This window comes from Halictus rubicundus, chromosome 15 (assembly GCF_050948215.1).
Source record: "Halictus rubicundus isolate RS-2024b chromosome 15, iyHalRubi1_principal, whole genome shotgun sequence".
Taxonomy (NCBI): Eukaryota; Metazoa; Arthropoda; class Insecta; order Hymenoptera; family Halictidae; genus Halictus; species Halictus rubicundus.
The window spans coordinates 2,285,419-2,309,464 of NC_135163.1; the positions used below are offsets into that span (position 1 = coordinate 2,285,419).

Consider the following 24,046-nt stretch of genomic DNA (forward strand, 5'->3'; position numbering starts at 1 on the left):
GCTCTATCGAGACAACGCGGCTATCGAGGCTATTCGTTTCAACATCGCGCACACCCACGCACGCTTCGCGTCGATACGGCGCGGACGAGATCGGATACGATACGACTCGCTTCGATTCGATTCGATTCAATTCCATTTCGATATTCTGTAGCAGAAACGCGAAAAAAGCCGTGCGTCGATTTCGAGAATTCGGAAGCGAACGAGGATCCCGGGTATCGTGAATCATGGATCACGGATCATGGCTCTCGGATCATGGTTCACGGTTCATGGTTCGCGGGTTCACGGTTCACGGATACAGCGATTCACGGTGTAAGATCGAACCGCGACGAGGAGGATCGCGTCAACGAAGAAGGAAACGATGCGTCGCCGAGAGCGACGCGACACACCGCTCGAGTCAACGTCAGGCGGAAACAAAGAAAAGACCGAACGAGGATGAGAACGCGTACGAAGAACGAGTCGAGTTTACGACGTCCGACTTAAAACCGTCCGCGTGATTCATAGCGTTCGTCGCGCACCGCCGCGCCGGTCGAGCAAGATCGTTCTCTCTCTCGGGCGACCGGTTTTGGCAGCAGTCTGCGCGCGATACACGTGTTTCCAATAAGCTTTTATCGACGAATAAATCAGTCGCGACCTTATCGCGAGATTACGATGTTTGCACACGTCGAAACGGGCGATCCGTCGACGGAACGGCTTCTCGCGAGCCACCATTCGTCGACCTTTGCCCTCAGTTTACCAATTTCCTCGTCCTTCTATTTCGATTTCTAATTCCATTTCTACTCCTATCCCGAATACGCGCGGTTCGTACAGAACTTCCGCGGGGTCCGATTTGCGTACGGACCTCGGCTCTCCGTCGAACGTCGATTTGTTTTGTAAGAAGTCTCTCGAGAGCAACGAGAGATATATAGGTATATAGGTGGAACGGAACGCGTCTCGCGCCTGCTACGGCCGCGAAAAGGAAAAAGAACGAAAAGCCACGGCTCTCGTTCGCAGAGACCGCGAGTCTTGGCCTCGAGCCTTCCACGAACGGGGATCGTTGTTCGCGAGAGGAAATGCCGAGTCGCGTTGAACCCTGCCGCGAGATTCGAACTCGGGACCTTGGACTAACCATTGACCTCGATAGCTATACGCTACCTCGCGGTATGCAGCCACCAGCATCCCCTACCCACGCTGCGCGAACTCTTCGCTTCGACGATCGCCATTCGTCCTCGGTTCCACCGTTTCTCCGTCTCCCCGTTTCCCTGGTTTTCCGCTTGTCGTAAACGGATCCGCCGATTCCAACGCGCTCGAAAACTCTGTACACGTTCGCTACGCCGAATCTCTGGAACATGTACTCCGCGCGCCTCGCAAGAAATCCTCTGACAGGAACACGGCTCTAATCGGATTGGGTCGTTTCGCAGGAACTGTCGGTTCTAGCCGAATTATTGGCTAAAGCGTGCGACGTCGAAGCCTAATCATTAGGTGCGACCCCTCTATGCCGTCTCGAAGGACTTCTTGCGAGGCAGGGACAGTACTACGTCGAACGGCGGTATCGTCGATCGATGGAACCACGATGGTTTCGACTTTTCTCTGGTTCCTCTTCTGTCTCTTCCTCCCTCGCTCCGAGAGCATCGACCAACGCGTCTGCGTACGCTACGCGAGAGATCCGAGTGAAAAACACGGAGCGATTACCGCTAAGAGTCCGAGGACGAGGACGAGGACGAGAAGGAAGATGGATGAAAGGGGAGGCGAGGAGAACGGAGAGTTTCAGTGCTCGGTGAAGAAGAAGGTGGTTTGGCGGCGATTCTGGCGCAGACGATGGTGGCGGCAGTGGCAGCGGAGGCGGAGGTGGAGGCGGAGGCGGAGGTGGTGGCGGAGGCGGGCACGAGGGGGTCGCGAACACGCTCGCGCACGATGTAAACAGTGCACGGTTGTTGGCAGCCCTGCAATCGGATGGGTGCAACGCCACCGCGGACCTTGAGCGATTATTTTACGACGGAACTCGGCACCGCTGCTCTGTCCGCGCGAAGCGGTTGCATATCGCGCTCGCGTTCAAGCGCGATGGCTCGCCGCTGTCCGAGCGGATATCGAATCCGAACGATCCGAAATCCTGCAGCGGGAACGCGGTGGCAGCTCGGAAATAAGAAAAACTCGGCTCGGTCTCGTTCGCGGGTGATTCGTAGGAAAAATTCTGAACGTCGACGTTTCTCAGCCGTCGGGTGAATCGCCGCGAACAAAGCGTCGGAAAGATCGAGGACAAGACACGAAGAAATGTAGCTCCGATCCAATCGAACACAACACACGTTTGGTCGTTTTTAAATATTTTTTAATAAGTTCGATAAAAAAATTATATAAATCGAATACTTGATAACAAGGTAATAAGTATTATAAACAAAGAGCTAAATACAAATGTACAGTCGTTACGAGTATAAACTTGTTAGCGCGATTAATTCCACTATCTTTTATAAAGGAAACTTACAATCTACGAGATACATGTACATAGCACGGACGCGTGGTCGCTCGGTTCTTCACCGAAAGTCTTCGACGCTCGTGTTTCGATGCTCGTTGAATTTTGGGGACGCTTGCGCATCGTTTCGCTCGAAAACGCGCGCGGGCGCGCGCGCTACGGATTCGCCCATGTGCGGCGGTAAAAATGTAGAAAAGGCTCGGAAAAGACTGGGAACGAAGGAGTATCGAACGAGACGATTTCGAGCGAACACGTTGATCGACGACCGTCTCTCCAAAGGCCTCGCGCGGTCTAATTATATCGGTGGAAAAATATTGGCCAACTTCCATTGGTCATCTTGATAACGGCGTTCTCTCGTTTCGCATATACATAGAAAATCGCAGGTGAAAAAATACCATCGCAGTTTTGTAGAATCGTTACACGATAACACCTTGGTACACGCTTTCGTACGTTCTTCGTCCCTTGTGTTCGCGCGCAATCTCGGCAGTTTACGACAATCGGTATTCACGAATATGTACGCGTGTACGCGTTGCGTTTTATATTGCACTTTGGTGTGTTCCTTTATTTCTACCGAATTCGGACCTATAAAGAAATTACGAACTCTCGGACACGCGATTTTTCACTGTTCGAGACACGTGCACGGTGCTTACTCGATCTATGTCCAAAACACCGGTCTAGCCACGGACATGTATCGACCAGGGGATACGGTTCTTTGATGCACGCGACCTTCGAGCTTCCGGGTCCCTCACGGGGTATACCCCGCGGCAGCGGGGATAGTTCTGGGACTTTTATCGGCTAGGCATTTGGGACGAGTACAGAGTAAACAGAATGGATTATACAATCGCATCGCATCGTGTGAAAAATCGCGCGTCGGAGCTCGTTGGGTTACTCGAGCGACAAAAATGTTCAAGTTTCGAGGAAACTCGTCGACGAACGCGTCTCCGTCCCGATTGGGGGCGTTTGCCGAACCATAATATCTCTGTCCGTTCTATTACACGGTACGTATTATACAATAGGTACTATTCGTTGGAGTATGGTCGGTGTCTCGGTCGATCGAGCACGGTCACGGACGACTCGAGCGCAATTCTTTCGCGTAATCTTCGAAAAAGTCATCGATCGATCGATCGATCCAACGGATCCGTCGACCGAAAAGTATTCACAGCCTATTTAGTCGTAAGGGGGGGTTTTTCTACTTTGGTTCTCGGCACGGTGCTTGGGTTGGTCCACTCGAACGAGTTCGATTCCTCCGGTGAAAAAACTCGTGAGAGATCGAGTCGTCGATGAACCGAGCGGCGATCTTCGAAAATTCTAATTCGCGCGACTTTTTTCTTTTTTTTTCTTTTTCTTTCTTTCGCTTTCGAGTCTCGAACCGATGAAAACGGGACGAACGATCGAACTCGTATCGTCGAACGACGACCAGATCTTCCGAAGAAATCTACGAGATCGAACGGAAGAATAAAAACGTCTCTCGTACGGTAACGGTTGACAATCAAGGATGAGCAACTTTCGCTGTCGAAAGGGACGAAAAGAAGAGAGGGGGAGCATCGGTGCGTGCGTACGTTCCGAAGCAAGCTGGCAGTGGAACCGCGTAATTTTCGCTCGGACACTATTCGCGTGACAGTTCGGTTTTTCACGAAGAACGACCGTCAACGTCGACGTCGACGTCGACGTCGACGACGGCGGGGCGTTTCGTCGACTCGAAACGAACACGCGTCTTCGCGCAGGACAAACGTTACGTTCAACGTTACGAGCAACAACTAGTTTAAAGGTAAAAGAAAGATGAGATCAAACGTTTGATATTATACGCAGATGTTCGTTTCGGCGTTTGGTATGGTGTTTCGTGGGGACAGAGATCGTAGATCGGACGATAGCATTGGACCAACGAACGGGGGAACCAAGCACGTATATCGTGGCGTGGCGCGTACTGTACTGTACTGTACTGCACTGTACTGTACTGTAGTGTGGTATAGTGTAGTGTATTTTCGTTTTTCGCTTCTCTTGGTCGTCGGCTGTTCGATCCGATGCGCACTCGCCACGGAACTTTCGAGAGTATCGGTCGACGAAGCAACAATGTCAACAAATACAGCGGGTTTCGTCCGATGCTGCTTGGTGACACCGTGTATTTCTGTTTTTTTTTTTTCATGTACGCGTACGCACGACGTACGTACGCATGTATGTATGTGTGTACATGTGTATGTGTGTACATATGTATGTACGTGTGTACATATGTATGTATGTGTTTCAAAGTATCGTATGTGTATACATATCTGTATACATTGATAGGTGTACGTGTACGTGTACGTATACATATATATTACTACTCATGCATCTACGGATATTCACATCGAAGAACGATCGATCTGGCTCGCAACGATCGGAGATCGTTCGTTAAACGGGTTCATCTCTTAGAGTTAAATTATACAGTAAAAAAAGATAGTAATCCTAATATGCTACAGTAGATGTACAAAGAGACTCGCGTCGTTTACCGAATCCGAACGGTAGATGTTCCGTCGCGACGATTGTAGGTATCGCAGCAGGCAGGCAGGCAGGCAGACCCGTCGTCGGAATTCGAGATTGTTTCTCTACGCGACTACGTACGCGGCGGAGGGTGTCGGTGATAGTCGGTCGAGGTATCGCCGCGATAACGAGAATCGAAAAACGAAATGGGCTATGCAAAGATAAAGAGTGCGCGTGCGTGCGTGCTTGCGTTTCGCGTTCTCGTTCACGTCCGCCGTATCGAGACCGGCTAGCGATCCGATTGTTCTCTTCTTTTCAAAAGGTGACCCAGTCGTTGCCGACGCCGATCGTCGACAACATGTCCGTTACGTCGGGCGTGCAGGAGAACTCGAAGTGCGAACCGCTGCTCGAGCTGGCGGTCTCGAACGTGTCTAGGTCGGTGGTTATAGTTTCCATGTCGAGATCGATCTTGAAGTCGGACGGCTGTATCTGCAAAAGATCCGTCAACGAGTACAGATCTGCTAGACTGGGATTGTTTTGGGACTCTTCGAGCTTGATCAGCGCGGTAGCGGTCGCGGTCGCGGTGGCGACGGTGGTCGCGGCGTCCGTCGTGCAACCGTCGTCGATCGAACCGCGGCTGGATATACCGTTGACGAGCTCGTGCGGCGCCGACGCCGACGCCGACGCCGACGCCGACGCGGACGCGGACGCTGCCGTCGACGGACTCCTCGAACTGGTCGACATCGAGGGGAGACCGGCGGGAATCGTTGTCTTGACCGTGGACACCGTGACCGAGACGGGTACGGGTACGGGTACGGGTACGGAGAGAGAACAAGTGGACGCGTGGTCCGACGAATCGGCGAGCGACACCGGCGACAACGCTTCCGTATCCGGTTCTGCATCCATGTCCATGTCCATGTCCATATCCATGTCCATTTCCGTTTCCAATTCGGCCGGTTCCTCCTTCACCAAGTAACTGGAAGAACGTCCGAGACGGCAGGACGTTCGATCGCGAAAGCTTCGTTCCGAGATCAGACCGGTCATCTCTTCGACGGAAGAGGAGAAGTTAACCGTCGCGTTGCTGGCCAGACTCGAGCTTCCGACCACCGCACGACCGACGGACGAAAGAAGTCGGTCCTTCGGTTCGAAGGTTGCCTCGTAATCCATCTCTAGATTGGCCTCTCGCTTGATCTCGGCGGTGATGTCGGCTGTGATCTCGGCTGCGATCGCTGCGGCGGACGAACCGGAGCTGCTGGCGGTAGAAACAGAGGCAGAGGAAGCAGAGGAGGCAGATGTAGAGGCAGAGGAAGAGGCAGAAGAAGCGGAGGCAGAAGCAGAGACGGAGGCAACGCCGGAGGTCAGTCGTACAGACGTGCCGCAATCGAGGAAACTGTCTTCGTAGAAGCTGGCGGACTCGGGAGAATCGGGCGCGACGCAGGAAGGACTGCTCGGTATCTTGGCGGTGACGATCGGAGGGGTAGGAGTGTAATCGAGCGGAGGTCGCTTGTCCAGCGCCAATCTGACCTTCAATCGAGAAACTGGCTTGCTACCATTCGATTGCGGTTGCAATCTCTTGACCGTCGCGCCAACCACCATCCCAGCGCTACCGCCGCCGCTCGTTTGCATGTTGTTGTTGGTATCGTTGCGCGCCTGTCCCAGACCTTTCGTCGCGGACAGGCTCAGACTCGACGGAACGACGCTGCTCGAGATCGACGACGATTTCCTCGACTTCTTTCCCCCTTCCTTGGACTTCGGACTGGCGGAGGCGGTCGGCTTCGAGGTTTTCTTTCTCGGCCGGTACTTGTAATCCGGATATTCCATCATGTGCAGCTGCCTCAGCCTCTCCGCTTCCTCGATGAACGGTCTCCTCTCCGCCTCGTCCAACGTTTTCCATCGTCTACCGAGACGCTTGCTGATTTCCGCGTTGTGCATGTCCGGCTGAATCTCGCATATCTTTCTTCGTTCGATCTGCGACCACACCATGAACGCGTTCATCGGCCTCTTTATGTGATTCGGGTTGTTCTTCTTCGTCTGAAACAGAACAAGGACTCGTCTCGAATTATGCGCGACACAACAACATTCTACATATTCTCTTTTCCGTTCGCGCTTTTCGCTCGCAGTCGCCCTCGCCCCGCTGTCTCTTTTGCTATCGCCGCGTCGAATCGTTGCCGCGAATCGAATTTCGGAACCGGAGAGTTGTTTCGCTCTCGGCGAACACGCAATTTCCGTTGCTTATTGGACTGCGGTATGCGTCGAGCGGTACACGCGCCGATGGATGGCACGCACTCCCTGGCCATTATACTTTTAGATCTCGATGATTACTCGGCTCGCGTTCGAGTGGAAATCGAAAGACTGGATGTGGGTTAGGAAGGTGCGACCGCGACAGCGACAACGATCGTCGAGTTGCTTCTTGTCGTTGTGAAGACGATCGGACGATTGTCGGAAGAATTGCAAACGAATCCGAGAACTTTGCTCGGACATTATGCGCTCGCTTCGAGAGTTTTAACCGCTGCGCTGCGAGAAAATCGATTCCCCTGTCTCTGGAAAAGATTCGTGGGGAATCGGGGACGAGCGGGCGCGGTGGTTCCGCGTAATTTTAAAACGCGAATTACAGTTCCACGGTTCTCGCGTTGGTTATCTCATCCCGCGTCCGCAACAGGTGCAACGAAGCAACGCGTCGATTCACCGAATAGAAAGTGCTCGTTCGAGCGACTGAAATTGAACGGCGTTGTTGCGAAAAACGCGTTTCAACTGACCTTCGAGAAGCGAAAGAGCAAATTACCGTTACGATTCCAACGGTCGGACACCTCGCGAGATATCGAGGATCGTTAAAAATTGACTCTCCCGCGACCGATCGAACGTTTCGAAACGCGAAGGCGGATTCGATCGTAACGCGCGCATCGTACGATGGGAAATCGAGTTTAAAGTTCGAGGCGATCGTCGCTCGACGAAATCTTACGCTCGCGAACGTCCGCGACGTTTCTCTTTCGGCTTATCGGTATTGGTTACTATGTATACTAATTCTCCGTTGTCGAGAAAAACCCGAGCAACACCGCCGAGGAGATTGTAAACGAACGTCGGTACGGCAAAGAAGAACGAACCAAGGACAAAAATAATCGGTTCTTCGTACGACCACGTTTCTTCGTAACCGAAATAAATAGATCGGCGAAGATGCATGCCACGGAAAAGTTTGTCGGTCGAGGACACGTTTCCCGAAAGCGACCACCGATCGAACCTAGTTTTCGACGGCCGAACCGCAGGAGAAAGAGAGAGAGAGAGAGAGAAAAAAAAAATCGAAACCGTGACGGCGATTGCGTTTAGCGCGATTTCCACGAACGCCGCGCGTATCTCCGTTCCGCGTCATGTTTTCTGCGTCGGGACGAGGCGACCACGCGACGACGCTTCGTCTTCGACGTCAGCTCGAGATCTCCCGATGATCCGCGCCTCGTGTCCCGTATCGAACGGGATTGCGACAGCGACAGCGACGGATCGCGCGTCAAATTCGAACGGAAGAAAAGAAAAAGAAAAATAGGGAACAACAGCTACCTGCGTAGCATCCGAGTAGGGCGTCGCTGAATTTTTATCCACGAGCAGCGATCCGAACATAGGTATCCCCGAACTGGTGGGACTATCTTGCTGTTGCGGCACCATTTTCGACTTTTCGATTCGTGCAAAACTCTCAAACACCTCACTTTACCACTGTGTACACTGTTTTCCGAAGACGTAATCTCCCGTCCCGTTTAGTCCTGCGTCTCCGCGTACCGCGAATCTCGAAACTGAAACTCGAACGATCCGATATTTTCGTGTCGCTTCCAACTATCCGGGCGGCGTATGCGTTGTCCCACCGGATGGTGTTTCCGTTTCTCCTTGTTTACTCGTGCAAACCCTTTTTGCTGGTTGGATTCGACGGCCGTTCCACGCGTGCACGATGAATGAATGTGCGAAAGGCAGTGATGACAACTCATCGGCCGTGACAACAACAACAACAATGGCAATGGCAGTGGCAGCGGCAGCGACAACGGCAACGGCAGTCGGATGAGATCCAACGAAGCGACTGACGCGCGTGCTACACGGTCGCTCGTGGTTCGACCAAGACGAGAACACGCGCTAGCAAAACTTCCTCGCTTTGGACGATCGAAAAACACGAGAGAGAACCGAACCGAGCTGCTGTACCAATACAGAGATCCGCTCCGTGCGCGCTGTTGGCTGTTGGTTGTCGGCCAGTTGGGTAGAATCGAAGCGCGTTCGCGTTAGCGTTCGCACGCCTACATACACGCTGTGCACGCGAGCTGTACACCGAACTGTGCCGGCTAAATCGCGGCTAAATATGTAGTATTTACGCGCGTGACCACGCGCTTTTGATCCGCGTACACACGATTCTCAGGGTCCGACGATCGCTCGTCGATCACGAGATGTCATTATCGCTCGACGACGCACCGACGCAACGACGCTCGCTCGAGGAGCGCTCACTCGCTACTAACTCGCCCTCTCGATCAACTGGCTACCTCTATACAACTGCGCTCAGCTGAGACACCGCGTATCCCCACTGTCTCGCGTAAACACGCTGCTCTCCAGCCAATCCCGACGCGCTCCTTCTTTCCTCCCTCTTCAACCCCGAAACCTTCCACCGTTCTTCTCTTTTCTCTTTCTTCTTTCTTCTTTCCCTCTCCCTCTCTTCTCCTTTCTCACTCACCCTCTCTTTATCCCTCCTTTGCCTTTCCCGATTCCCGCACCCCGCCGTATCGCACCGCATCCCATCGCATCCCACCGCATCCCACCGCATATCCCGTCGCACCCCGCCGCAACCCATCGTCCATCACCCTCTCTGCACACCTACATGACCATTTGCAAACGTCTACACACGATCTGTTTTCGTGTACGCGTTCGACAGAAGAAAACAAAACGTTAACGTGTAAGACGGTTTTCCCGAAGCACGTGTCGCGTCGTCGAACCTCGAATTTTCGAATCGCGAGCGTACAAGTTTCTCGCGAAACTTTCCCCTCGCGAGCATATTCCGTAACAGAATTTTTCTTGCGTAAAAAAAAAAAACATCAACAAACAAGCCGCAGATCGACCGGTATCGTTCACGAACTCGCGAAATATTTTCTCTTTGCGTCTGCAGTCGTTCAAGGTCATATTTAAATCGTTCTGCTTCGATCCCCCTCCATCCATCCTACCTTGCTTCTTCCTGTCTCCTTCTCCGTCTCCTCGCATCCCCCTTCGTCCTAGTTTCCCCTTCCCAATCTCCCGCTCCCCTTTCTCGTCGAATCGCGAGTCCGAGTGCGCTGTATCGCGATCGAATTATCCCGATCTTTCGTGGGATTTTATCGTAGTCGTGATCGTCTGCGCGATTATCTCGATCGTGATGCATTACCGATACCGATACCGATACCGATACCGATGCCGATACCGATGCGCTCAATAAATTTTGTTTTTCGACAAACAGACGCGAGTCGGGAGATCGCATGGCCAGGTTGATTCGCGTTTCGCGTCGAACAGCGTCGCGCGCATTCGAATCAGCGAAATCCTTGTTCGTTGCTTATCCTCCGATTTTCAAGGACTGCTTCCATCGAGAGTTAAATAGAATCGTTCCAGAGACGACGGAATAAACGTTGTACGCTCGATCGGTGGGTGCGGCTGTCGCCGCTTAACCGGATGCTACCTGCAGCACGAGAATACTAAACGTTCGCGCTCGATCGTATGTATTTATTTACGGCAACGGTGTCCTAGTCGACGCAATCGTGTTCCGCGCGGTCCAAACGGCCTAGCAAACACACGGGACGACGAGCTCCGTGTCCCGGAAAGACGCTCCCAGAGCAAGCAAGCCTGCGTGTCCCTTTTCGTTCCGCTTCTCGCGAGCTCGGGCTCGATTCGCCGATTAGGAAACCGCGATCGTTCGGTTGCAACCGTTGCCAGCGATAATCCGGGGATCGATCGCGGATAACCGATTACTCTTTGCGTGTTCCTCTTGCCGCGAGCGACGCTCGTCCAGCCGACGTTCTGGGGAGGTTTCGGCGGGTGGGGGTGCCAACAAGAAAAATCGACCGCCCACTCTTCTAAATAGCGATAGGTTGCGAAACGACCGGTTCGTGCGCTCACTCGGTCTACGACCACGACTATCGCCGAACACCCGCGCTGCATTTCACCCGTCTGAGTCAGCGTATCGCGCGACTCGCGACTCGATTTGCGCGTATCGTCGCGTAATTCCCGTGCACTATGCGGAACGTGCGGACATCCATGTGCACAGGCGCTTTTCCGGGAATCGAGACTCGCGTACAGAGGATCGTCGCGTCGCCATTTCCTACCGCGAGACACTCGTGTGTCTCTGCTCTCGTAAAACTCCGCGCGAACCGTCGCGTCCGTTAACATCGCAAAATTTCCATCGAAACCTGGGGCGTCTGACACGATTCTCGACGACGTACCGTTGTCGACGGAAACGCGATTTCGTGGTCATGTGGCGCGTCGCACACAGAAGAAACGATTCGACCGCGAATGTTCTCGCGAGAACGGAGAAACGCGATCGAGAACGGCGAGACACGCTCGAATGTCTGCCGGAAGACGTACCCCGATGCGTGAGAACCGAACGAAAACCGATCCGGTCTCGAAGGTTTTCGAGAGGCCCGCAGTCTCCATACTAATTCATACTCGTGTGCGCGTGTACTCTCGAATACGCGCGTTATTGCGGACAACAAGCGCGCATGACGCGACTTACGGTCTCCCATACGCGGAGAGCCTCCGCCGGTTCTGTATCCGAATCGTATCGGCTGGTCGGAATACTCGACGACGAGACTCTCGAACCCGAACCACCGGTACGGGCTTGCTCGGGCCTCCAACTTGAGACTTTGCCCGGAGGAAGGATGTGGTCGAACGGAGAACCAGAGCAGGTGTTTTCTTCCGTTTCGAGCCGTCGCGTCGCGCTGCGCTTCGTTCCATTCGTGTCTGCCGCGTTTTCGACGTCAACCGATCGAACCAGCAACGAGAATAAAAATTTCAGGAACGCGCGATCTCGATCGTGTGCGATGATTAGGGCTAGAATCGGCAATCGCTCGACTCCTCAAGAACCGATGCAAGGCGAGGAGAGGCGTAGAGGGGCGGAGCGAAGCAACAGGAGGCGAGGCGAGGCGAGGCGAGGCGAGGCGACACGGCGCAACGCATCGAATCTTACGACCGCGAACAACTTATCGATGGAATGTACGTGGAAACGGATATCGGTCCAGCTGTCCAACAGCAGCTGTGTACTTCACCTGTCGTCGTATCGCCGCTCGCGTGTACGCGTATTGCTATGTACGCGCGGGCAGCGGGCAGCGGGCTGGAGGCAGGAGGTGGCGGGTAACGGGCGGCGGACAGCAGGCAACGTGCACCAGGGCAATGGTACAACGTTTTGTATACGTATCGGTAATTCTCCTTCTTCCTCTAATTGCCACGCTCGGCCGTGCTAGTTACTCGATACGCTCGACGCACTCGACCCGCGATGCAAACGTGCAACGCGAAACCATCTTCGAACTCGAACGATACCGAACCGACGAACGCGCTACTGGGAACACCAGCAGCAACGTTTTCGACGTCGTTCCTCCTGGATTCTCAGAGAAACATCGCGAGATGATTTCAAGACAATTTTCGCAGTCGCCACGGCGAGACGCGCTCCGTCACGGTACAGAAGTCAAGGGACAATGATTTTACGTATCCGGCTATTTCGCGCCAGCCACGCTAAGCGTTCTTCCTGCTCGTCCATCCTCGAGTACTCCGTCCTCGTCTCCGATCTCGTCGATTCTCGATAGCCCTACGTCCTCGATCCTCGTAAAGTCGTGTACGCCAAAATGACTTCGATCGTTTGTTATTCGGAAAATCTCCTCGCGTTCGCTTACCGACTCGGTCGTACGCTCGACGGAATCGTGCGTAAAGCTGACAGTGGGTAGATGGACGGACACGCGGAGCGGTCGGTGGCGACTTGGCTAGATAATAGGTGGGCATAGGTAGGTAGGTAGGTAGGTAGGTAGGTATAGGTAGGCAGATAGGTAGGTGGGTAGCTAGATAGACAGATAACCGGCTTGGTAGGTAGGTAGGTAGGTAGGTTGGTAGGTAACCAGTAGCTGACTGGATAACTAGTTGCTGGAATAAGCAAGGAAGCAACGCGAACAGAACGACTCGGGACAAATTTTCAATTACCCGGCAACCACGCGGAAATCAACACGAAATTCGTCGACGATGCACATGTTCGTATTCGTATTCGCGTAGTCCATCGATCGTTTGGACCGTCTCCGTCCGAGCAGCTAAAACGCGAACGGAGATCCACAAATATTTGAAACAAGACGAATTTCTTTGCGTTCAAGTGCAGGAAACCGGATGGAAAGTACATTTCATCGGTTTATACGAAAGATCGGACAGGTGCGGGCTGCCGACGATGATACACCTGCACGAGTAACCGTAAAGCGCGCAGCGCAGCGGTTCAACCATCCCGCTTTGCTTCGCCCCGAGCCGATGCGTCGACGCACCGACGTCCCGACGCACAACGCGGGACGCGTCGTCCATGCGAACTTTGAACAAAACGTATCGAGTGCTCGAGAACCACAGACTCCAAGTCAACGCATTCGAATCGCTTGTGGCGAAATATTCCGTGTGCCCTTCGAAACGAATCCTGAAATCGCTAGAAACTACCAGATCGCCAGATTCGCTGTTTCGAACGATTCGGTAATGATCGAACCGATCGCTGCAAGGACAAGACCGGCTGGGCTGCGGCTGCGGGTACCCCGATAAATGCAACTTTTTTCTTTTTCAAAACAACACGATGCAACGCGAGGCTACAGGGGAAACCAGCAAGTTACGCGAAATGCAAGGAATGCGATTAGAAACGTTCGTTCCGAAGGTAATGTCAACGAGTTTTCCCGTCGATCTTAATTTGAATAGAGAATTTAAAAATTTTCGCGCGTCACGCGTGCCGGTACGTTGCGTGGCGTCGATATTGCGAATCTTTCCTTTTTTTGCGATCGATAGGTGCGCGCGTTCATTTTGCCGGTAAAAGTAATTCGTTGAATCATAGTTGAACTCCGGTATCGACATATTTGATCAACCAGGTCGGATACATACATCTTTACGCGATACTCCTATAAACGATTCGAGTTTACGAAAACAAACGGAACTACGGACTTTTATGGTTGATATAATGATTTTTCTCTTATCGAGTCTCAAGGAACTTCCGCGCGTCGCGACTCGTTGCCCCGTCGGTGTGTTTCCGAACACGTACCGTCGGTCGATAATGCAGGTTTCTACGCATCATTGGAGGATAAGTTATCGGCGCCGAAATGGGGCGTTCTTACGCATTTCTCTGCGACCGTACGTTGTCATGCTCTCTTTTTTCATCCGAATAGCAATGCACCGCGGCCCATCTTTATCGTCGGATGCTTTTTTTTCCCTGCCGATGTTCCGAGGTTCTTCCTCGAGCTCGTAAGCAGATTACAAATGGGTCGACGTTTACGCAGACTCGATTATCGAAAAACCGTGAAATAAACGTTCGTAGAAGGTAAATACGGCTTGAACAACAACATTTACGCGTCGTAAGGTTTATTCGGACTATATTCGCGCGCGTTACGTATCGAAATTCATTATCGAGGATAAAAGCGGCGGTCGGGTTTTAGCGAACGGTCAATTTCGCGTTTCCAGCGAATAACGAGCATTTTAACGATTGATTTTTTTTTTCTTGAGGCCATGGCAGAGCGTGCGCGTATCTGTCGATACGTCGACGCTGTTCAGCTTGAGAGCATTTTATCAAAAGGTGCGCGTAATCGCAATTATATGTAATATCGGATGCGGAATAGATGCGGCAACAACGGCAACCATACCTTCGCGACGATGAACGTTAAGTCGATTCGCGTTAGCAGGACGCGCACTCTTCACGTTAGTTACGAGATACGTGCACCTACCTACTCGATTTCCCTTCCGTTCGACCGCGCAAGATCGTCTACACTCGATCGAGTACAAAAACGATAAATTCTAATTACAAGACGGGAATGCCACGCGGATGCACCGTACCCGTTCTTCGAAAACGCGTATGCGCCAACTGGAGGGTGTAACACGTAACACGTATCACGGAACACGACGCTCAGTTTATCGAGCAATGCGAAAAAAAAAAGTAGAGATTCAGAGGTAGGATGTAGCAAAGATTGAATTAATCGGACAGCTCTCGGCTCTCGGAAATTTCTAATCGATTAGTTTCTACTCGGTAGATCGGAGCTTGGAAAATCGTTGGTCCGTTTTCCGTTTCCCCGGGGGACGCGCTACCTCGGAGACTCAACTGCGACCGAGCTAATAAGAGTTAACTGATTTCACGAGGAACCGGTCTCGATCGCTCAAACTGGTGTCGAACTGTTCTCGCAAGGGAATCGCTAACACGTGGAAATCCTCGATATCGATTCCAATATCGGTAAAACATGTTGAAACGAGCAACGAAATTTAGCTCTAACTTGTAGATATATAACATCCCCGTCGCGTCAGGTCGCGTCGCGTCGATTCAAAAGATCGCGAATAAACGTATCGACGACTGCACCACCCGTAACAGATTGATTTCTAGTTTACGACTCGACAAATATTCCATAAAACCGGCGGTGGTATTTCGTTTTAGCGCCTAACGGTATCATTTTTCCTGACGCGACGTGGACACGGACGTGGTGGTGACGCGCGACATTTCGGCACCGCGTAGCCACAACCTACATGTACATATGTATATTGATGGGAGGAAAAGAATCGTCGTACAGCGTCGAACGACATTCGATTCGCTCGCGACAAAAAATTCTGTTGGGTTTGTTAGCGAAAATTCGTGTTCCGTCGAGTTCGAAAATCCGCGACGAAAGTAATCGACGGGATTGTCGTCGTACAATCATTTCACCGACAAAAGCTCGCGTTTTCCTTACGAAGAGCCCCTTGCGTCAGCAACCGAAGAAATCGGGAACCGATAAATCGACCGATTTCACGAGATTAACAGCAACGCGACCGCGAACACCGTCGCGTCGTTTCAATCGATTTAAAAAGTCGGAAGCGATTAGAAGGTTCGCCGGCCGAACAGACAACGCTCTTGCTCCGTTATTTCTCCTGTTCGTTTTGCCCCTTCGTTCCCTCGAATTTCCGCATCTCTGCCTCTGCAACATCCATCGTTTCACGAGTCGCCTGCCTCGAAGCCCTGTCGCCTCTGCGCGAAACAAATAATCGTTTTGTATTTCGATTTTTGCGAGTTACAAAACCGTACCGAGATCCAAATGTCCCGTAAACGGGTGTCGGAAACCGCGAACCCGCCGGTAGCGTGGATACGACACTTGTTCGATCGACGCTCGACGTTCGACGCGCGACGCGGCGCGTGTGTCCGTGCGTGTATCGCGTATCGCACTACACCGGCACTGTGACCGCTTAGATCTCTTAGACCGCTTAGATCCCTTAGATCGGTTAGACCGCTTAGACCGTTTAGACCGCGCTCGAGCCGTTGGTTTATACGGTCGTTTATAGCTCGTTATGTACGATACGGCTATTTGTCTCGCGCGACCACCGCCATTTCATGGACATTATTAAAATGGGCTATTAGGTGATTTGCATGCCGACAATGGCAGACGCAGCTTCGAGATAGGGGGAACTCCGTAGGCGCCACGGTAAGCGGCAGTATGGCGGTGATGTTTCGAGATCTTACAAACGATCCGGACAAAAAATGGGCAAGGCTATGAGAGAGCGACACGAGGGAGGAAAGGACGATTCGATGACGTCGCGGAACATTTCTTTGCGACGATTTCCTCGAAATCGACATTTGAATCGAAATCAAAATTACGACGCGCATAATCGCGAAAGTAAATAGTTTTTTCCGTTGGTAGCGGTACAGTGAATTCTCTTCTTCTGACTCTTAGACGAAATCTGAGGTTGTCGCCGAGTCATTAACCGAAACCTAAGAGTCATATCCGTCTACAAGTTATAAAAGCCTATGATTACTAAGCGATAGTGACAAGAAGACTGAGAAAATGTTTTTCTCCGATACAATGTTGCATATAGCTCGAGAGACGGCTCTCGAGTTTCGGCACCTCACCGCGGTGGTGTGGGTACTTCCACCGACTCCAAATTGTAAGATTGGCACTGACTCGTAATGAGAATTCATTGTATTACGGTCAGGTCATACTAGGCAGGTCGGACACTGAGGGTCTAAATAAACGCTAGATACAAAATTCTGTCGGCAGAATTTTCTTTTTCTTTTCCTATCAGGGTCACCACGAAAAATAATATCTACTCGTCGTTGACGTTCCTTTTGTCTCGAGCAAAAGCTTTGTGAGCGATCGTCTCGCAGTTAGGAACTGTCCGAAAGCCCGCGTGGACGACGGGGATGACAACGATCGCAATGTTACAATTGTCTACGTTCACGTACGCAAGAAATAAGCGAATACTCGCGAGTGTCTTGGCCAAGGGAACTTGTCATCGAGCCGTTACCACGTGAATGCAAGCACGAGCCACGTTTGCACGCCTAATGGACCCGGCTTCGTTCAATCGGAACTACGTGTCTCTACGATAGAATTATCGACGAATCAAACGTGACTAATAACCGACCGTTCCTCTTTTCTTTAAACGTTCTTCTACTTACACCTACGCGTTCATGTACGTATTTACACGCGTTCACATTTTCCCCTCTATCGACTCGAATCCGACCGCGTCCGTTTCTTTTACGTAACCGGAGTCAAAGTTGCTTTTGTTGCCAAACTAAATAAACGCGAACAATGAGACGGAGTGACATCCGAAACGAGAAGTCGTTCGAACTTTCGACAATGCGAGAACGATACGCGTCGCGCGGATAAGAGCACCACGGTTCTCGGTTGCCATCTAATCCGATCCGCTCCCTGGATGGGTCAACCAAAAATATGATTTCTTGTCTACGTTCGAAGCTCCGATCAGTGGGATTGCGATTGGGATCTCTCGAGTGTACGAGGACGACGAGGACGAGGATGCGGATGACGACGGCGGTGGCGGCGACGGCAGGGACGGCGACAGAGACGGCGACGGCGACGGCTCCGGGTACGGGCGAGTTCGCGTCACGCTCGTTGGTGGTTACCGGGACGGTACAAGGGGGTTGGTGGTAGGAAGCTTGGATGGGGTAGAACACGAGTCCATTCGATTGGACGAGAATGTTTAGATACAACAGGGTGGGGATGGGGATGAAGCGAGTGCCGCAAAGTCGTCGGCTTATATAAACCGGCAACGAAGGGTTCAGATTCGCAGAGCAGCGCTTCCCTTCGTCGAGGCACCTAGTCTGTCGAATCCGACGTTCCGAGTGCCGATTCCCAATCAGGTGAGTCTACGTGCACAAATAATTATAAAACCTATTCATTGAATCCATTCTCCGCGTCGCGCTTGTCCACGTTGAACAGAATTTATTCCTAAAGTTCGTTTCCCTTGACAACGAGAATCCGATCGATCCCGTGATCGAGGTTACCATTTCGAGATCGCCGCGAAACGGTACGCCGTCTATGTTCGAGAATCATTAGAGTCGAATCAGCTTGCTTGCTCGTCCATTGTTCGTGCTTATAAAACACCTGAAAAATCCTGTCCGTGTTTCGTACGCTCCGTTGACTCGCGAACACACACGAAATAACAATTTGCACCGGGTGTATCGATTTCAATAAGCTCGGAACGAAGCGAGACAAAACGAAAACGACACAAAAGAAAACGGGAGGTACGTCGAACAGTGGTCGCAAGAAGCTCTGTCAATTTTGACAGGAACGATTCACGACACGTCCGTACCATTCGTTTCGCGACGAAACAATTAACCGTTGCACCGACACGCGGTTTCGTTCGATACAGGACATTTCCGAACGGTGAAACCGACAGAGCCAGGCCAGAGTCGAGCGCGTTCGTTACCGGGTGAAGCAACACGGTGCCAATATCGGCTTATGTGCAGCGAATCCTCGTGTTCTTGCTCGTAGAATTCCTCGTAGTCCTTCGGACCTTTCCTCGAACGCGTTCGTTCCATCGTGTCCATTTCACGCCTACATCTATCCCCTGCATCGCATCGTATCGCGTCTATCGCACTTGTTTCAACATGGCCGTCCAACTCTTTTCCCGACTCGTCCGTCAATCTGTTGGTCGCGAATGGACCTAAACGATTCTGATTCTCTCCGCGCCGATTATCGAAACGATTCTCATCTCGTCACCGCTCTGGCACGTACCGATCACCGCGTTCCATTTTTTCAGTTTGCGATCGGCAACCCTTCGCTCTCTTAACGCTAGGTTTACGGGTCACTAAATATACCTATTCCACATTACTTTATAAAAATGACGAAAATCTGTCTATCCAAATCTTTAGCCATTTTACGAAATAATTTTGTTGAATAATTTCTCATTCGTGCATCTTTACAATTTCGACAATTGTGAATTAAGAATTCTAGAATCCGCGATTTTTACGGGTCCTGTAAACCTAGCGTTACGTCCGAATGAATCCGCTGAACGCGTGCATCAACCACCCAAAAACAAAGTCGATTTTTCTTATTTTCTGATTATTGAATTTTTTGCTCGTAATGCGTCCTTCGCGTTCGTCTGTTAATTAATCCACGTTCCGAGACGAGTGATTTTCTTTCGCGTTTTTGCGACACGCAAACGAATCGACGCGACGCGACGCGACGATCCGGCCGCCAAGTTGTCGCGCATCGGTTCCGCGATAGAAAAAGGATTACGCGCAAAAGCTTTGCTGTTATTAAGTAAACACGGGGGTAGCCGTTCTATCTCTTCGATCGAGGAAAAGGGAATTGCTTCTCGACCGCGTACCACGACCGCTAAAAGTCGCGTAAACTCGATCCGAATTCGCCTGTTTCTCCAGAGATAGTTCGCAACCGTAACCTTTGGTTTCGACCGACGCAGCGTTTCCAACAAAGTGGATGCTTCAGTCCGCAACGCGATACGATTTATCAAAGAACATTTTCTAAAGAGGAAACTTTACTCTGAAATAATCGCAGACGTTTCGTCCCGAAAGAATTTCTCGTGAATCCTCCAACAAACAAACTTCATGCTCGGTATTTCACCAAATTCCTTCCCTTGTACTATCCACCCACCTTTTTCCATTTCTTTCTCTCCTCTCTCTATCTCTCTCTCTCTCTCTCTCTCTCGAACCATCCAGTCCAACATTTTCTCATGATCCGACGATTTATCTGTCGCAAAGTTTCGAATAGACACGCGCAACAAGTGCGTGCTCCTATGCCCGAAGAAATATTTGCAAGACCGAGAAGCGACGCAGCTGCTTCATCGCATTCGAATTTGACGGGGGTTCGTGCCTTCCTAAACGAATTCGTCTTTCCGCGTGTTTCCTCGCGGAATCCGTCGGAACAACATCCATGTGCGACAAGCCATGGCGGTGGGAAGGAAACGGGAAATGAGAAACGGGCAACGGCAAACGGAAAATGGAAAACGGGAAACGGAAAAGGGGAAACGGGAAACGCAAATTGCTGAATAAGATTTGAACAACGATCGAGTATAACCAAACGCTACAGAAAGACGAGACCGGAACGGAAAGAACAGTGCGTGAATAAACTGTAAATAAATCTTGCGACGTGTAAATTGATAAAAATAAAAAGAACGCGAATGTGGATTGCGAAGAATTTAGCATACGATCGAAAGCTCCTCGCTTTCATCGTCCTTGACAAAATCAAGTACAACACGCGTCGTGAAGTAACGTTCACCGTCAATTATCGAAAACGACGAATCCAATTATTTCGCGTTACGGGCGAATCGGTACGCTCAAAGCGCCTCGTGATTGCCGCACCAATGAAACGCCAATTCAACGAATATCGAAACTGATAGCAAACTGAAAGGCGTCGCTGTAATCCAAACCGTGCGATGAAATGGTCGTTGTTGTTTCGGTCGCGATTGAAAATCAAGTTGGCCGACGTGAAAATTGTCGCGTTTCGGACGAAAGTTGTTGCATCTCGTTGCACAACCTCGGCCGAAGCTTGCAACTCTCCTTTCTGAATCGTGGCTTCAATAGTTTGTTAGTCGCTCTGCTCGAATACGAGTACACGTCACCACCACTCTTCTCTAGTAGTATTCTGAAACAATATGTATTCCGAATGCGCCAGCACTCCGTGCAATCTTTTTCGCTTATTCTACTTCCTCCTCCTTCTTCTGGTTTTTCTTTTTCTTTCTCCATTTCGATTTTTATCGCGCTTCCGAGTATTTTCAACTGCAGCAGAAAATGTCACAATTATTAGATAGCAACGATGAGCCTACATTAGTCAGCATTTATTTTACCAGTCGATAGAATCGGTAGCCCAAGACGGTACGCGTGATCAAGTGAAAATTACCTAATTTTATGCCAAGACATTTTCTTCCATAAATTTTGTCTCGTTTCCAGATCGAAAACCTACGCCGCCAAAAATGCAGCAGCACCAAGGATTGACACCATTATCCATATGCCTGATAGTGGTGGTGGTGGGACATGTTGTCTCATCGACTCGATTAGCCCAAGCTGCACCGTAAGTTTTTCCTTGACAAATTCGCCATTCGCCGTTCTTCCGCTTAGGTCTTATTACACTGTACGTTTGTAATCGGCCAAATGATTGGGAAGAGTTACGCGTTGTTTGCGGTCAACGCGGTTTTACACCGAAAACGTCTCCAGTAAACGATGTCGCAATTTCGAATTTCTAATTGGTTCGAGCGCTCAAAGTTACACTTGAAAATTATTCTATGCGCGCAGCATATCCACGAATACGTGTCATAATAATATTCTACACTCGTAGGAAGAAGAAGCAAAAAGTGTCGAATAGCCAACGGAAACGAAAACGCAATAAGACCGCGATAGACCGTGAAATAGTAGAAAAAGGGACACGTGCGGAGTATAGACGCAAGTGAACGCGAAGACGCATCTGGCTGCGTCAGAAAGTTTAACCCAGTTTCATTTGACGAGCCGTCGTTTAATGAGAACTGGTTCCTCGTATCCGAGAAAAGTAAAGAGTGGTATTGTTACGACTCGTCGTTACTAGAATCGTGCATACCAATGAGAGGAGGAGTTACAGATTCGATCGTCTCGTAAACGCAGCTAAGATGTTTCTCCGAGTCTGGTGCAATTCGCGAAACGATCGTCTACTTTCCAAACGATCGAAAATACATTGGCTGCGCGCTGCGTCGGTGTAGGATCGGTTTTTCGGTGTACGCGTGAAGACCGTAAACCGTGGAGCTCGGAACATCTTAATGAGGCAATATACAACGGAGAGATAAAATTAAAGAAGTCGAATGAAATGTTGTTGTAAGACACGGTTTTCCGTGGGAAAGTTTTCAAGGGGGAATCGTTTCAATTTGACAGGCAACAGAGCTATTGGAGTTTACAGAATATAGAAGATCCGGAAGCCCTTATGGATCTCTACGAACGACTAGAACGCACGATAATGCGTAATCCCGACATGGAAAAGTAAGTGAGAAAGAAATCGATCGCGAGTCGTACGAATCGGGACCACGGATATTCTTGATCGATCGATTCGACAAATTATTTTTCAGTAACAAACGCGGCCTGGACCTGGGTTTGAGCCGCGGTTTTAGCGGCTCGCAAGCGGCGAAACATCTGATGGGATTGGCGGCAGCAAATTACGCTGGGGGACCTGGTCGGCGACGTCGTTCCGAGCAGCCTTAAATCGAAATGGATTTGCTCGATGAATCGCGACACCGATCTCCGCCTAGATCTCCACCCCCAAACTTTGTAAATGTTCGTTCGTTCGTTCGTTACTCGTAAACTAGTTTGTCTTTGCTCGTTTATGGACGCGTATGCGCGTGTACGCTCCATGCTGCAACCCGCAACTCGCAACTTGTACGTACTCTGCGCATATCAATGCGTATTGTTCTCGACCGTAGCCCATTCTTGTTCTCCGGCCTAGCATAGATTCTCCAATTCGGGTTGCGAGCAACCTTTCGTGTTAGATCTCCCTTGCGCGTGCTAGTCCGTCGTAATTGGAAACTCGTTTGCAATGTGTCACGCCATTCTCACAATTTCTCTCCGACGTTTGTTTGTTATTGCTTCTGAATTTCAACTTTCGCGACACGGCATACAGTTTGCGCATTACATTCTAGTCATTATCGTACCAAAGAGACCCTTTTCTGTTAGCACGTGTGCGAAAGCATGAGAAAGAGAGAGAAAGAGAGAGTGAGAGAGAGTGTGTATGTGTGTGTATGCATAATGCACCACGTGGCAGACCCCACAGACTATGTGTTTCGTTTCCATTGGTAGCGCCATTACACATCAGACATCGCACCGCGATCTCCCATCGCTTTCATTGTACAATCGACGTGTGGCGAATTAACCACGAGAATTAAATGTTTAATTGCAATTTAAATATACGTGTGAAATATATTCCTCCACTATCCTTTATCTATTCGAGCGACGCGAGTACACAGTCGTAAGTACCTGTTGATTCTCTCTCCGACTGTGAAACCAGCGCGAACGTTACGCGACATCCGACGTTGCCGGCAACAACGTTCGCATGTTCCATTCGTTTTCAATTATACTTTAGATCGGTTTTTCCTATGTATCGGAAAAAGCCTTTCCTACGTTATTGCGTATTGTTTCATGCTCATATTCCATATACGTGTACATATGTGGATTGTACATAGTGTACGCGGATTCGTTGCGAATGCGAATGCAAATGTCATGCACCCGCTGTTCGGATCGTCTTCGTTGCGAACGGACAAACAAACGAGTGCAAAGCTAACGATCGTTACGGTTAATTGAAAGACACGAGTTGCGCTGTGCGCGGTTCTTATGCGTTGAGTTTCACCTCTGCCTCTCTTGTATCTTTAACTGTCGATGTCGGCGAATAAACGGTGTATACACTTATACCTGGATCATTATCGATGAATTTATATTTTCGCTTCGACAATCATACGACGGGTATTTATTATTGTCTCTATTCGTATAAAAAGATTCGATTTGTTATTAGCCAGAGAAATTTCCAAGCCGTTCCTAGCGACTATTTACGATTACGAATGATCGGTTTACGGCAGAACCTAAATTCTAAACGACCTAGTGGAGCAACGGTCGTGGACCATCGCGTCACGACCACGAGGACGAAAGATAGTACAGTAAACGGCCGTGCGTGGCGTGACGCGTTCTGCTTTTCCTTCGTAATGCAATGCTTGTCGTTTCAGGCGAGTTACAAT

The 24,046-nt window shown here is 50.6% G+C and overlaps 2 protein-coding genes across 3 annotated transcripts; one reads left to right on the top strand and one right to left on the bottom strand.

Annotated features, from left to right (window-relative positions):
- Positions 1-2,280: 2,280 nt before the first annotated feature.
- LOC143361291 (uncharacterized) lies at positions 2,281-9,639 on the bottom strand. 2 transcript variants are annotated; one of them, XR_013083431.1, is made up of 3 exons: positions 8,447-9,639; positions 3,883-6,931; positions 2,281-3,839 (listed from the first exon to the last, which is right to left on the bottom strand). XR_013083431.1 is itself a non-coding variant. In XM_076800565.1 (2 exons), the coding sequence occupies exons 1-2, from the start codon at positions 8,549-8,551 to the stop codon at positions 5,216-5,218; spliced, it is 1,821 nt and encodes a 606-aa protein (XP_076656680.1). In that variant the 5' UTR covers positions 8,552-9,639; the 3' UTR covers positions 2,281-5,215. The 2 variants fall into 2 exon arrangements, 1 of the variants encoding a protein (XP_076656680.1); XM_076800565.1 differs by having other exon boundaries at positions 2,281-6,931.
- Positions 9,640-17,949: 8,310 nt separating this feature from the next.
- Dh31 (diuretic hormone class 2) lies at positions 17,950-23,569 on the top strand. The gene is made up of 4 exons (XM_076801523.1): positions 17,950-18,203; positions 21,255-21,375; positions 22,203-22,307; positions 22,394-23,569. Exons 2-4 carry the CDS (start codon positions 21,278-21,280, stop codon positions 22,524-22,526), a joined length of 336 nt encoding a protein of 111 aa, XP_076657638.1. The 5' UTR covers positions 17,950-18,203; positions 21,255-21,277; the 3' UTR covers positions 22,527-23,569.
- Positions 23,570-24,046: the final 477 nt, after the last annotated feature.